The sequence below is a fragment of the Epargyreus clarus genome, unplaced genomic scaffold (assembly GCF_041222505.1).
Source record: "Epargyreus clarus isolate Ecla_fem2 unplaced genomic scaffold, WU_Ecla_fem_2.2 ptg000006l, whole genome shotgun sequence".
NCBI classification, from domain to species: domain Eukaryota; kingdom Metazoa; phylum Arthropoda; class Insecta; order Lepidoptera; family Hesperiidae; genus Epargyreus; species Epargyreus clarus.
Genome location: NW_027332214.1, coordinates 11,714,889 through 11,731,540, shown reverse-complemented (window position 1 = coordinate 11,731,540; position 16,652 = coordinate 11,714,889). Strand labels below are relative to the sequence as shown.

General features: G+C 33.9%; 1 protein-coding gene across 2 annotated transcripts in view; it reads left to right on the top strand.

Annotated features, from left to right (window-relative positions):
- Positions 1-16,652, top strand: part of side-VII (sidestep VII transmembrane protein) — a 354,532-nt gene that overhangs the window by 312,332 nt on the left and 25,548 nt on the right. For both annotated transcript variants that reach the window (XM_073074093.1, XM_073074092.1), the window contains exons 5-7: positions 11,586-11,696; positions 11,993-12,196; positions 15,251-15,402. In XM_073074093.1, coding sequence (XP_072930194.1) covers positions 11,586-11,696; positions 11,993-12,196; positions 15,251-15,402 — 467 coding nt within the window. The remainder of the gene's footprint in view (positions 1-11,585; positions 11,697-11,992; positions 12,197-15,250; positions 15,403-16,652) is intronic.

Below are 16,652 nucleotides of genomic sequence, written 5' to 3'. Positions count from 1 at the left end.
GTCTATGTACATGCCTACCCAGTGAGAGCCTGGTTCACTGTCAGGGTCCAAATTACTTATCAAGTACATTGGAGTCTTAACGTATAGCGGTAATCGGTTTGCCGCATAGACATTGTTTTTCAAGCTACAATGAATTTTATTTAAATGCTTCTGAATCTCGATTGTATCCATTGTGCATGCCTACTTATCGATACCTCTGATAGGTACAATACACTATTTACAAATGCAGAGCAAAATTATCCAAACCTTATATTTAAAGGGATGCAATATGGTTTAACTCGAATGAAAGACTTCAAATAGGTATAATATATTACATTTATTAGGCTTTTACTTACATCTAAGTATATAAATTTATCTTAACTACTGTAGTCGACGGTTACATTTCGGTTCTTATCAATTTCAATAACGTTATCAAACTCTGCATACACTATACAATTAATAGTTTCGGTTAGAGTTGATTCAAACCGAACTTCTACCCTTACACTGCCATGCTTTATAAGATTCCAATGAGTCATGGAATTTGATGACAAATCAGGAGTTAGGTCAAACGCTAATAGGCAGTAACCTTTTGCATATTGCTCCCTAGATATTCCATTACCTTCATTTAGAAAATGTATACCAGTCCCCGAAAATAAAGTGTGATAGGCTGCAGTAAAAATATCATTCTCGAATGATGGTTGCAATGCTTTTGAAGGTATTTGTTGGCCATCAATATATAAACAAAATGTGTTCATAGCATAGTTTTCAAAATTGAATGGATTTTTAGTAAGACTTCCATTGAATGCTGTGTTGTTTACAAATCCAACTATACATCTTTTAGGTACTTGCCCCAGAAAAATGTTGTCAAGAGTCTTTCCCTGAACCCCTGATGGTATAGTTAAAACTTTGACTTCAGCTCGAGTAATAGGATATTTTGCTGTAGTAGAGGCTAAGACTTTTTGATGTGCGAGGAGTACAGTTGGATTTATTCGTGCTCTACGAACAATAAGAGTTGCATCCGTAATGCATACTTTACATTTTATATCAGTAGAAGAACCCATCAGATTAAACGATTCTCTTGAGCGAATTAATTTGACACTCATTTGAACCCCATTAATTAAAAACTTTTCTTGGTTAAATATATCACCATGTAGATGTCCAATCATTTCTATTTCTTTACTTTCAGATGCTAGTTTTTGTCGTTTCAGAAATCCAGGATTTGTGTTGTCTGTTGAGTTCATTTGACCAGCTGCATCTTCATACCAAAGACCACAAGTCAAATGAGATTTCTTTGCGGCAGGAGAGTAGTTCAGCAGAGTTTCCAAATAAGCACGGTAAGCATATGTATTATTAGGTGGTGACACAAGTTTTTGATTTAAATATACATCTAACTGGCTGAATAGTGAGTGTAACCAGTTATTTATTGGTGCTATTACTGTGGGTGTGCTCACTTTTGATGAATCTAGGTTAACTATCTTTGCTTTAATATGTATTAACGTATGCGATAAATCTAGGTAATCGTCACCAGATCCTGGTACTTGAAATTCTATTGGTCCATCATCAGCAAGAGACGAAATTGGTTTGTAATGAATCCAAATACCATTTTCAATACTTGTTTGTGTTGATGGCAATGCAAATAAATCTAGTTCAGACTTTATACATTCACAAGAATGACTATGTAAGAAAGACATAATTCCTTAAATTTATTAGTTATGAAAAAATATCTTTTATGTTGGCACGAGAAACTGCCAATTTTTTAATGGCTTTCACTTTAGCAGCTGAGCGTGCACTGAGTGAGGAAAGACGCTTTCTCTTCGTTATATACCCCGATCCAGACATGTTTATTCTATCAATTTTTTCATCAACTTTTCGTTTTAAATTGGAACTAGCGTCCTTGAGACGAGATTTTATTGAATCCTCCATGGGTCGTGCATTCACTAAGTCCGACAAAATACCAACTCCAGCGCCTAGTGCTTCTTTTCCTATAACTCTAGCACCCCTTGAAAGCAAAGGTAAAACTGATCTAAACAAGCCTCCTAAAAAACTGCCAATGCCATGACCACGTTGAAACGCGGCTCCTTTATATATTACTCCAATACCAGAACCAGCTTGATGGGAATAATAATGTTCGTAGGGGCAAGTCATATTATTATTATTATTATTATTATGAGAAAACATTGTTGTGTTTTTTAAAGTGAAGTTTGATACACACAGTTCCAAATTGAAATGGTATCTTTTGACCAGTGGTTGACCTTATATCTATTTCAATAGTGTCAAATTCTCGTCGCATGATTGGTAAATAGTGAGGAGGTGAAAAAACATGCATTTTATTCGCCCCATAAATATATTTCATTGGATCTAATGGTATAATTCTTAGTAAAGGAGTCATGACGTCACCTACTATCTGTGGTTCAACTATATCGCAATATACAAATAATTGTGATGGTAGACCTAAATGTAAATTTGCAGGACACTTTCCTGTGTTTCTTTCAATGAGATTCCTGTCAGATTCAAACCCAAGTTGAAACGACAGCTTAGGAGATAGCTTCACTGATCTTATTGATTTATCGGTAACAGAAACACAAACTAATTTTGATACTTCATCATAACGAAATTTTATATTTTCCTTTGTATTATTTAAAGCTACCAAAATATGATCTATGTTGTCATAATTCGTCGCTGGAATATGAGTCTTGTAATATACTAAGGATGGTATTTGATCGCCTGGCATGGTCATGGATTTTGTAATATATATAATATTTTCATGTTCTTGTACAGTAAACATGGTACATGGATATTGAAATTCGGCAACTCCAACTGACCATTCCCCATCTAGCGTTAAGGATTTTGGTAATTTTGTTGAAAACTTCGTTGTTTTGTTATCAGGAAAGTACTCCATAGAACTGTTACTTAGCAATGTTAAATAGAAACTTTCTTTCATCATATTTTTTCTAATTCAGAGGCCAACACCCAGCTATTAAATTTATCTGGATAACCTTTCCACTTCACCAACACTTGCTTTCTGACACCAGAATATCGCGTACTGATTATTTTATCTATTTTATAACTTGAGGTAGGATTATAAGATACCTTTTGTAACTCCTTTTCATAGAAAGTCCCACTTATTGTTTCATTTTGTAAGTCTTTCAAAGTGTATACAACCCATGGAGACCGATCTATAATTGAGGATATAATAAATATTTCATCACTCCAATTAGATTCATATCCTTTTTGAAATATATGCTTATACTTGGTTATTCTTACATAGTCACCGATGTGGAAGTTAGGTAATTGTGTTGTTGCTTCTGTTTGTTTCTTATCTCTATCATATAAATTATTCCATACAGTCATAATATTATGTGAGTTAACATCACAGGGGCACATTTTAATACTTGAATGATAACTATGATTATATGCATATACCAAGTCTTGTAAAACATCAATATATTTATAAGTATTATTGTGTGTAAAATAACGCCACATCTTCATTTTGAGGGTTCTTTGAAATCTTTCAACAATACTTGCTTTAATATCGGGATTATTAGTAGTATAGTAATTTATATTTTTACTTTTTAAATAACTTTGCACATCTTTGGAAATAAATTCTGTACCCTTATCAGACTGAATATGTATGGGTGTTGCATTAGCTTCAATGAAAATACTTTCAAAACATTCTTTAATATTAAATGAATTTTTATTTTTCATAGCTCTTACAAATGCATATTTGCTAAATACATCAATTACACAAAGAATAAAGTTAAATCCATCATTGTACTTAGAATATGTTCTCAAATCACTTAAATCCGCTTGCCAAAGAATATTGAAATTTGACAGTATGTATTTGTTACGGGAAAACCTTCTTGTTACAGGTTTATGTAATGTGTATGTTTCTTGTGAGCGTAGCCAATCTTTTACATCTTCTCTTTTCATTTTACCTTTCATAGCTTTGGCTAATTTATTAATACTACCGAATGCAGCAGGATGAGAAGGGTTATAATAAATACTATTTATTTCTAATAAGGGCTCCATTTCTCCCAGACTAATTTTTTCTTGGGTTTTACTTTTTCTCTTTCAGTACTAGTTGGTGTTGAATTCGGATCTTTTCGAGGTGTAAAGTTCTTATGCTCATCTAATATTAGCTGAGTTATAAAGCCAGTTCTTTTAGTATTACCAAGGTAGGTAACTGGTGTATTGATATCTTTCAATAAAGTTGCAAATTGTTGCCATCCTACTGGATCAATTTTTCTACTTGGTCTAATAAAATCACTCACCAAGTCTATGATGTTACTTCCAGGAATTTTAACTTTGTCTATGAATACAGTACCCTCGCCATCCCAATTAATTTTATCCTTGTGATCAGACAAGAGACCTAGCAACAGCTCACCTTTCTTTAAATATGTTTTAGGTATCACTCTCAATATTTGTTTCGGTGTATACGTTGGTGAGTTAACCTTTTCGTGTTCATTTATATCAACTGTTGTTCGCTTTGGAGTCTGTTCAGCAACTATATTAGTCTTAGCTTCTTCCTGTAGTTTTATATCACTAAAATCTTTCTTTAAATTAAATTTATTATTCGTATCTAATTCCAGTTTATTATTATCAATTTTCATTTTGATATTATCTGTATCACCAGTATTAACATCAGAAAAATAAGTAACAATAGGTAACTCATAAGGTTTTCGGTCTTCTTGAGTATGGTGTAGGTACCTTTGTAAAATTTGTAAATAGAGAATACACTTTTCTCTATCTTCAATATTACTTTTTAATATATTTTGCATTTCGGCATCCAGTCTAGACATGGGACTGTCTAACATTGTTTGTTGATTAATTTTTTCTATTATACCTGGATCTATAAGTAACATTTTCTTAGCGTGTTCCATGTTCATGTTAGGGTATTTACTAGTGCACTCAGAACTGAACCTAATATTATTGGTAAAAATGATCCTCCTTTTTGAATTATAATATTTTTACGGACTTTGTTTGTAGTTTTACGCACCAGTTGTCGAAGTAAGTGTTTGTATTTCTTTAATTTATTCTTCTCATTTTCTGGGAGTTGTACTTTACCTTGTAAAACGTTATAGATACATTCACAAATACAATTTATCTCTTGTTCGTTGCAGGATTTTAAGAGTGCTTTTTGGTATTTTGGTTTAAGAATATGAAGAGCTTCTAAAAACTTTTTATGTGTCTTCAAGGTTCGAGACATTATTAATAAATGACGGAAATTTCTTGTTGCTTTGCATATTTAAACCCCTTTGTAGGTAAGTATACAGTACAGTAACAGTCAGAAGGGAATATTTTTGTTTTTAATCTACATATATCACTAGTATTTTGTTTTAAATCTATCATTAAATATCCATGAGGTTCTTTCGTTGCATCTTTATAAGAATCTTCCATGAATTTAGTATTTTCAGGTGATACTTGTCTCGCTAAGTGTCGAATCTGTGTTTTATCACGTGGATTTTTAAAATATATTATATAACTCGAGTTTAAGGAAATGTCCCTCTGACCTCTACCTTGATGAAACAAATTTTGAGTTATATAAAACACACTCAAATTTCTATGATGACTTCCTTTTGTAAAAATGTCAACGATGCGGCCATCCGATTCTCTCATAAGATCATCGATGATAACAAGCTGGGGACCTTTCCCATCAAACATACTAAGATCTGGCATACCTTGATGGTAATTAACAAGTTTCAAGTTGTATAAAGGTTGCATTTCATCAAAACACCATGTAACTTGATCGAAACTTGTACTACAAATATCTTTTACATATTTCAAGAAGTTTGTAACGAATTGTGACTTTCCACATCCACTTGGACCAGCAACTATTGCAGTAAAGGGATGAATGAAATGAAACATTTTTAAAACAAGTTGACTGCACAACGTATTATTTAACAATGAACATAATTTAATGAACAATACACATTTATAATAATCAAGTATAATTTGTCTTAAAACTAGAACACATACATGAAATGGTTTACAGGAACAAACATTGAAATACATTACCAAACTAACAATTATAAACTAGACATACACATTTATAAACACAATTAAGATAATATATAGTTCAAAGAATTACATTAAACATATTTGCAAGTAAACCAATATTTCACCGTTGTTATCTAAGTTTGTAATGACCCCAAGCTAATGTGTCAATACCATTAGGCAAAATATGGCAAAATTTCTGGGGCAAGTACCTAAAAGATGTATAGTTGGATTTGTAAACAACACAGCATTCAATGGAAGTCTTACTAAAAATCCATTCAATTTTGAAAACTATGCTATGAACACATTTTGTTTATATATTGATGGCCAACAAATACCTTCAAAAGCATTGCAACCATCATTCGAGAATGATATTTTTACTGCAGCCTATCACACTTTATTTTCGGGGACTGGTATACATTTTCTAAATGAAGGTAATGGAATATCTAGGGAGCAATATGCAAAAGGTTACTGCCTATTAGCGTTTGACCTAACTCCTGATTTGTCATCAAATTCCATGACTCATTGGAATCTTATAAAGCATGGCAGTGTAAGGGTAGAAGTTCGGTTTGAATCAACTCTAACCGAAACTATTAATTGTATAGTGTATGCAGAGTTTGATAACGTTATTGAAATTGATAAGAACCGAAATGTAACCGTCGACTACAGTAGTTAAGATAAATTTATATACTTAGATGTAAGTAAAAGCCTAATAAATGTAATATATTATACCTATTTGAAGTCTTTCATTCGAGTTAAACCATATTGCATCCCTTTAAATATAAGGTTTGGATAATTTTGCTCTGCATTTGTAAATAGTGTATTGTACCTATCAGAGGTATCGATAAGTAGGCATGCACAATGGATACAATCGAGATTCAGAAGCATTTAAATAAAATTCATTGTAGCTTGAAAAACAATGTCTATGCGGCAAACCGATTACCGCTATACGTTAAGACTCCAATGTACTTGATAAGTAATTTGGACCCTGACAGTGAACCAGGCTCTCACTGGGTAGGCATGTACATAGACAGAAATGGCATCGGTGGGTATTTTGATTCATATGGCCGACCACCAACAGGCCATCACAAAGCCTTTTTCAGAAGGAACGCAAAGCATTGGGATTTTAATAGATATAGAATACAACTTGATTGGTCTTCAGTTTGTGGAGAATATAGTCTTACATACTTGCATTACATGTATTATGGAAATACACTCAGAGATTTTTTAAGCCTGTTTTGTGAGGATAAATTGATAAACGATATTGTAGTATCGCAATTGTTCAAAAGGTTGTTTTGGAAATAATAAACAATGTCAATACGAAGTTTTTTTTATTGCATTACCATGCGCATACCCCCATCATTAACGACACAGTGATAATGACCCTATTATGTTGTGAGGACAGCGAGTGGTGATTAGATAAGTAAGGTCCGTATTGTTATATGGACATAGCGAGCTTAATGAGATAAGGAGGTGATTAGATAATGAATTAGAGGTCGTTATTCATAAAAGCTAACTTCGTAAGCAAAGGAGATAGCGTAAAATAAATGCGTGCAATCGATCGGGCGTGGTCGGAAACCCCCATTTTGACACCAAACTTTTTTTTTTTTTTTTTTTTTTTTTTTTTTTTTAGCCGGGCTCGCCCCTCGATCGTGGCAAACAGGGCAGCGGGGGGACGGGGAAGCGAGGGGGGAAAGTCGGTGCCCCACAACCGGTGAATAGAGAGGGGAGGGGGAAAATCGGTGCCCCAGAACCGGTGAATCCCTACTACTTCGGAGTATTTTGATGTCAACTAATCTGCACTTGACCTATGTGGGACTATGGTTTACATCTTTCTCATTCTCGGAGGACAATCGTGTCCAGCAGTAGGACAGTAATGGTTTGAAGATAAAGAAATATTTGTTAAGTTCTTCTATAGTTTAACTACTTGTTGGTGTAATGATTCTATAAAAATGACACAGGATATGTGTTCCAATCAACTATAATTTCACCGACAATGATTTTGTCATGGGAAATTACCTCGCTTTTCGCTTCAAATGCTTCAATTGATCGAATCTCAAGTTAGAGTTAGATTGAACTTTGAATCTATCCTAAAGTACATTGAGAGTTCCAATTTATTTCTATCTAGTACTTAGCTCTGCAATGCTTTTGTGATCCATAGTATATTCGTATCATTTTCTCAAACCAAATTTTCAACTTAAAATTTATTATCTATTTATTGTTATCATTATACTACATACATATCTTAATCTATCCTAAATTAATCTATTTTTGGTGGAACTCATCAATCTTCTTACAAGTTCTATTACTTCGACTTCATCTACACTTCGACTTGACGACCCGCGTGGCGGAGCGGTCACCATGCCGGTCTGACGCGCAGAGGGTCCGGGTTCGATCCCCGGCCAGACAGATTTCTAAATGATAAATTTAGACTTCTGTTTCTGGGTCTGGGTGTTTGTGTATTTGTCTCTGTGTGTGTACATATCACCCACGATACAGGGAATCCTAGTGTGGGGCTGTGAGTGTAGAGAGCGTTTAAAGCGTTTAATCTACACTCACTCTCTAATCTAATCTATTAAGAAGTCGTAAACTATACATAAAACAGACTAGCATTTAAAAAAACTTTAAGAGTAGGTACTTTAAATTCCAAGTTAAACCGTGAAACCATTGAAGATTTTCATTCAGAAACTCGATGCAACGCTATCTGAAAGTTTATGCCTAATCCAGGATCGATAAGATTGTTGGAATTTGATGAGCTTCTAGACGGAATAGAATTTGGAGCTTCTCGCGTTGCGAACTTATCGGGCTTTCGTTTGAAAAGCTCTCTGAAAGGATCTAATCCACTGTCAGAAATAGAACCTTATCGGCTGGAAACTTGTTATGTAATGGATATGGACTTGATTTATAGTAGCAGTAGTAAAGATTTTGTTGAAATGGTAAAAAGGTACAGAAATAAACTATCTAAGGTAAGGTTCTAAGCTTAACGAAGGTTGATTGGAGATATACGTTGTAGCCACTTATTATATTATCGTTTGCTACTTGTATAATGTATACCAAATATAAAGAATAAAAGATAAATAAAAAGATACAATAGATTGCCCTATTTATTTTTATAGAGGTGCAATAAATAAATAAATAAAATAAAAATATTTTTTCCTTCTAGTTCGTTAGTTTTACAAATTTTAGGGTCCTTTCTTACAGATAATACTTAATATCTTACTGGGAAAAATTATATAAAAATTAATACATCTATAGAGATAAGACACTGTTTTAATACTATGGCAATATTACCTCGATTATTATACTTTAGCAGCACTAATTTATTCACCTCAAAAATGTCATTAAACTTCCCTGCTTACCTGCATCTAATGAAAGTAGTTCTAAATTATCAGGCTCGTCGCAATTTAACGCACTTAGCCAGGCTGCTTATACTGGAACTTTGCCATATAAGCAAGCCCGCTTACTTGGTATGAATTTATAATCGACTGAAGGGGAAAAATATAATAAATAAATCAGAGTATACATATTATAACGAACATAAATATAGTATGTATGTAACATAAATATTTATATATTCTTAGTGATAGGCGAATCACAGAAGTAATTATACAGATTTAAATTTTAGATTGTTCTAGATTCGATCCTCAATTGGTTGGACGGTTAAGATTCATTGGATAAAAAAATATTTATCTAAATAAAAATATAAAGGAAATCTATTTAACTCACCAACGCATAGTTTACCTCCTGTCAATACAAGCGTGATATTATCATGCAGTGCAAATAAAGCCGCGGTTACTGTGCATGATAGCCTCGCTGCTTATACTGGAAGTTTGCCACATAAGCCGCTATCACAGAATCATACAAAATAGAAATGTCAATATGCAATACGAATTTATGGAAACTCATTTATAGCGTTAATATTAAAGCTGAGATTGTATGAAGATGTGTTTATACATTATCTTGTCAATAAAAATGCTGTCCTGTCTGTCAATAAAAAATAATATGAAGACATAAGTGTGAGAAAAGGAAAAAAAATAAGTAACCACTATTTTTTCCTCCAACACAAAAATGTTTTGAATTTTTTTTTAATAATCATGTTTATAATTTTTCTTTAAAACTGTAAATAATTATATCCCTATGTTATTATTATTTAGATAATATTATCGATATAATATAATGTAGTAGAATTCATTAGTAGGAAGGAATTTCTGTTTAATATTTGTTCTATGGATAGTACGCTAACCCAATATGATTCCATGAGCGATTGAGCGGAAAAGTTGGCACGGCACTTCGGTGCTTAGCTTGGCAACGGGTTTCGGAGGATAAAATTTAACAAAATTAGACCTACAATTTACTGGAATTTCACTAACTTTATGAGATGTAAGCGGTACCATCAGAAATCATGTTATAAAATGTTTGATCAAATTTTAGTATAAGCATATGTACAAAAAATATGAATTCATGAAATGTATCTGTTATGTCTGAATTTCTGAACTCTCAGTTTAAAAGTCGTTGATCACATACTATGTACTCGTTAGTAATGATAATTAATCTAAACCAGTTCAAAATCTAACAACTTATGTAGGCAAAAATTGTCTCCAACTTTAGTATATAGTAAAATAAAATTAACCAAAAACGCGACTACTTAAAAATAGCTATGGCCCTCCGCAATTAAAACGCATCCAACTAAATCTCATAATGATGTGTTAAAATCCGTTTGGGCTGCACGACGTTCCAAATATTAAACATATAACCTATCCATAGGCTCAAAGAACATCTCCACAGTCGGGTAAAAATTAGTTATTTCCTTATAAGTAATACATACTTAAGTATATAAGTAGATATAGTATATCAAAGATAAGAAACAAAAACATATCCTACCCTTGTTTAGTACGCAGTATAAAATAGGAAGGTAGGTTCCTTAGGGAATAGCTCCAGGCCTTACTAATACATAAGGCGCTACTTAGCGGCCTTTGTGCAAAGTGTGATTACTTTTGCAGGCTCCCAGTACGTTTGAAAGGAAAACGGGTCGGCGAAGAAAATAATTAGGTTTCTTACTGTGAACTGGGGAATTAATATCGTACTTATAATTGTGGATGTGGTACATATTTAATTTTAACTTCATAATTAACCTTTCTAGCTGCGCCTGCTACTAAGAAAACAGGCACGTTTTCTATAAGAACGCAAAAGTTTGGTTATAGTCTACCACGCTTACTAATAGATTTCTAAAATTCCCATCACTTGAAACATGCACAGTTCTACTTATATAGAGCATTTAAGATCTATATAAGCTGCAGAACTATGAGTGTTCTAAATTTAAGCAATGTTGAATTCTATCGAAATTTGGATAGGTAAAGGAATTAAGTAAATTTAGGTTAGTGGCTAAATTTTATAAGGGCTACCGTGCTTCGGAGGACACGTTAAGCCGCAGCCGCAAAAATGCAGGCAAACTTCTGATATCTTTATATGGAGACATTTTAGAAGAAGGTTTTAATATAAATAGCTTTGGAAGAGTCTACTGCTTTCCATTACCTTCATCGTCATTATTATCTTCATGGTCCCTTACAAAATAAGTGATGTGTATACAGTAATAATAATATTTTTTGTTACAGTACCACCCACCAAAATGGTCATCACGGACGATAAGGGAGACGTCAAACAAGCAATCGTGGGTCCCTACGTAGAGGGAGACTCCTTCATTCTCAAATGTGACGTTACTGGAGGTAAATTATTATCTCATTCGCATTTTTAAAAGGGGCTACATTTCGTATTAACTTTCCATTACTGGTTTTGTATAAAATATAAAGCTACTATCTATATAATTCTGTAAAAAGTAAGTATTTATAGAATTGCCACGTAAAATACGTGTAGACAAAACAAATAATTTAAAGAAATGCACTACTACAGTACAGAAAAAAATTGCAAACTCTCGACGACCTCTCAGTATTCTTGCTTATATTACTATTCCTAATTCCTTGCAACCATATTCTGAAAGGGTGAATAAAATGTTAATGTCCAGGTCGACCCAGGCCTTGGGTGAAGTGGTACCGGGATGAAGTAGAAACCGACACTCCAGCGACAGCGCTATCGGGTAACGGAGTCCGAGGGGTCCTAAGAGTCGGGCCGCTTACCAGAGCAGACGTCAGAGCAGCGTTGACGTGTCGAGCATCGAACCACCTAAGGGCACATCCAATTGAGACCACGCTCACTTTGGACATGAATTGTAAGTATTTGAAGAAATTATTGTTGTTATACATTTTGGGACATATCGCTGATTTGCAAGAATGATGGCACAGTTAAAAAAGGTAATTTTCCAGGAGAGCCAGTTTAAAGTTAAACAATGTTTTTGTTTCGAAATATTTTATTTAAATGAGAATTAAAATAATGATAAATACAATTATAAGTAGTTATTTATATAACCACAGTACTGTTAGGACACATTAAAATGGGAAATAATTGGGATTACATTGTATATTTAACAGAAAAGTGAATTTTGAGATGTGCCATTATTCTTGCAAAGCAGCGATATGGGAAAAATTATGAGTGATTTTTTCAAAATGACATTAAATCGACACCATAAATGTTAACTCAGCAAATGTACGTGACCGTCAGAATGGCCGGTCACTACCCGTATTTTACATCGAAATAATTACTAGAAGTTTTTTTTTTTTTTTTTTTTTATGTAATATAGGAGTAGCAGACGAGCATGCAGTCCACCTGATGGTAAGTGGCTACTACCGCCCATGGACATCTGTAATCAACCCCGGATTGATTGGATTAGGTATTCCTACCTGAGGTCGGCCACAGATGCGCCGCTACCCCTGAGGACTAAGCTGGAACGCCTCGGAAAAGTCTGTCTCCCTTACCACACCCTTCAAACCGGAACACAGCAGCGCCTAACACTGCTGTTATTAGGTAGAAATAGGTGTTGCTACCTACTTGCTACTAGTTGTATTTGTTGCTACTAATTGCTTCGATCGACCTTCGATTAAAAAAAGATAAACTACTCTTTAAGGTGACCGGCCATTCTGACATCAGGATGGTTGGTCACCTATCCAGTGAGAAGAAACTGCGCAAATGAATAGAGTTTTTTTTGTAATCAATAGTTGCTACCAAATTGCTACCTTCATATGCATCGTATTGGACTTCATAGCTTTTAAGGATAAAAAAATATTACAGATTTAATATAAGAGGTCTAAACGCCTGATGATGTATAAGCATAATATATTTAATTTCGGATTTTTTCTTTTAATTATACAGGCGTTTAGACCTCTTATATTAAATCCATAATATTTTTTTATCCTTAAAAGCTACGGCTCAATAATTGTACGGAAAAGCAGTGTTGCAACGACTAATTATTCTAAAATGTTTACTTCGTTAAAGTATACTATGATGGATTATGGATAAATCCCCAATTTATTGATTTTATTTTATTTTCTAAGCGTAAGTTCAAGCAAACGCAGTAGCACTACAATGTTGCTTTACAACACAAACAGTTCTAAAGTTCTAGCGTTATTTCAATTCTATTTTAGCCAAAAGTAATAACAGTTACCAAGGAAGCAGAAGTCTCAGTAACGTGTCAGCACCGTAACGCCGGCTCAAATAATGCAGCATCCATTAGGGATACGAGTTTGTGTTACAGTGTCGAGCGTGCACTGCGCTAATGGTACCGAGCGATTTGTACTGTCAACAAATTTGGAAGTAACGTTATGGATCAATTCGATATAAACATCCGTACTGAGAATTTTTTTTGAGAAGAAATTATGATGAAACGAAACGGGATGGGTTTAAGATGAAAACGCAAGGTCCTCTAAATATCAGGCGCAATTCAGAGAGTACTTAAAAGAGACTTATAATCAATAACAGGTTCTAGATTCAGGCGACTATTTCCAGATGGTTATTATTTACTTTTAACAGCTAAATAGGACTTTAAAACTTTGCCGGTAAAACATTTAGCTGGTCAAAATAATAACAAATATTTTGTATTCATTAACGATATTTTTTGAAAAACGTGTTATGTACGAACAATTAAGTTATTTCTTTTTACAATTCTAAATATTCCTTTTACATTGCATGAAGGCTAATGTTTAAATACAAGTTTTGAAAACGCAAAACAAATTATTACTTCTTACGATAAAATACGCCACACGCTAAACACGACCAGTATAACTTGAGCCGCCTAACGCGTTCTGTGAGAAGACCAGTATATGCTGATCTCTCAAACAATTTCAAATATGCGCAAATACGGTAAGTGCTTAGGCGTTAAGTAGGTTGCCAACTGTGCATCTAAATGTGTGAGTTCAACTAACAATGTCGGGGAGAGTGCTGTCAAGTGCTCTCAAATCTTTAGCGTTAGCTTCGCGACCTAAATTTAGAAGTGTTAGAGGTGATGTAATTTATTTATGAATATCCGTGTATTTATATGTACAGTTAATTTTTGCAGTATTAAATGGTTTAACATTAGCATCATTTTCTGTCTTTCCATAGTCGTTTAAAATATAATGAGGGACTAGACTAATGAAAGTGAATTAATTAAAGTGATAAAGTCCTCTATTGCAACACTAACTGTATTTCCATTTATGTCTTGAAACAACAGTGTAGTACCTACAACAGAAGATGTGATAAAACCTAACATGAAGGGTTTTAGCTTAGTTTTCAAGAGCAGCAGTGTATGCTACCTACTTTAGGTAGGATTTCAATCCCCGTTGGGTTGATTACCGATGGGCGCATGTTTATTTGAATCTTCAATTTTATAAAAAATAACAAATATAATGAGCTAATTTTTTTAGTATTTTCATTGCATAGTTAAATTTCTGTTATCATTTCATAATTTCGTATTCTTTTTCTGTTTCGCAGCTGTCAATTTTTCATTCCATTCATGTGTCTCTAGAAAATTGTGTCACATATGTAGGTCACTGTACTGGAAATATGGAGCACTGAGTGCACTTCCGAGTGTAGTTTAGGGTCGTAACCCATTTAGCAATTGAGCATCCTCTGTACATTCATCACTATCGGAGCTCAGATTATACTGGATAATACTTCTAATTAATATTTAGTTTTCATCGTCTTATCTTTTGAGATACAAGTTCGAAACTGCTTTCTGATAAAGATTGATTATCATAAACTGATCTAAATCGACTACTTTGAATGGTTTTTATCTTTGATTTTTGTTTCCTTATATGCATATTTATTACAATTGTTTTTTGAGACTAATAATATGAGGGCGTTTTTTAAATTCAATTGAATTGATGATTAAAAAAATATTTCTCGTCAACAGTTCCACCGCTAACAGTCCACATACTGGGTTCGAATCAGCCGCTGTCAGCGAGCCGGCGGTATGACCTTCTCTGCCAGAGCTCAGGGTCCCGACCACCCGCTTCCATCACGTGGTGGAAAAATGGACACAGGATCAACAACGCTAAAGAAACGGTAAGAAAACAATGTCATTAACTATACTTAATAAACAGAAATACAAACATAATAACAATAACTTAATTAACAAAACTATAGATAATAATAAAGAGACATGTTCGTATATACGCTTCTATGTATCGTTGCCCACTAACTTGGGCTAGTTTCCACACCATTAGAGCAGAATGATGGAATCCGCTGCAGGCCTTTCACAATCATTCACTGTAATTGAGTTACCAATTATTTTTAATGAACAGATGTACAATCTATATGTATTACACGAATACACGTAGTTCCACGTAGTACATACCATCAGTATTCTCATTGCAGATAAAACACGAAACGCCGTAAGGAGCCCATCGTTACGGCTAATCAATTCCAAACTTTTGAAGACAAAGCTAATTTTGCGCCATCCGAATTTATCGAGGCCGCTTGTAATCTTTATTGCCATAAGAAACAACATCGCGGAGTCAACTTAAAATAGGGACACGTAAAAGTAATAAATGTAGATTGAATGGGGCAGTCAGTGCTCCGGGCGTTCTCAAATCGGTCGTAAGGGCGGCCCAGGCTAAGTTGTAGAGCAAGTGATAGGCGGAAAGCTCTTCGGATCAACAAATAACTTATCTGATACGGGATAAAAGGAGAGGCAAATTTTCGCTATGAATATTGAATTTCAAAGCGCTCTGATCATCTTCTAAATACCCGGCGACCGGTAGTGGATTTGTTGTTTACGGCTTCAAATGCTATCGTTTGGACCGTTTTTATCATTTGTTTTTTTTTCGTCATTAATTTTTATGATTGTTTCATTATAATCTGGAGTATTGAAATCGAAAAGGTTTTTGAATTTAAAAATACATTGCTATGATTATTAATTTTAAATTCGTAATTTAAAATTGAATGCTCTATTTGATTTCTCATCATGTCTTTGACATTTGACCTCAGTGAACATTCGCACTTTTTACATTTAAATATATAGAAAACTTACTTAAGTAAGTTATTCGAATATACCTGTAGGTACATGAACTAAATTCGAAAATCTGTAAGGCAACAAGAGCCCAGGAAACTTTATAAAGTTTTAATAAGAATGGAATGAAATGGTCGAAGGCAGCGAACTATCTTGAACTTTTTACAAAATCTGAGTTGCCAACTAATGTGCAGTTTATATAAAGGTAAGATCATAGCCGTCACTGTATAATTAACCTAAATAAGATTAGAGTCCTGAAGTCGGCATCAGAGGATCTGTTACCCTTGAGTCCAATTTGAAAGAT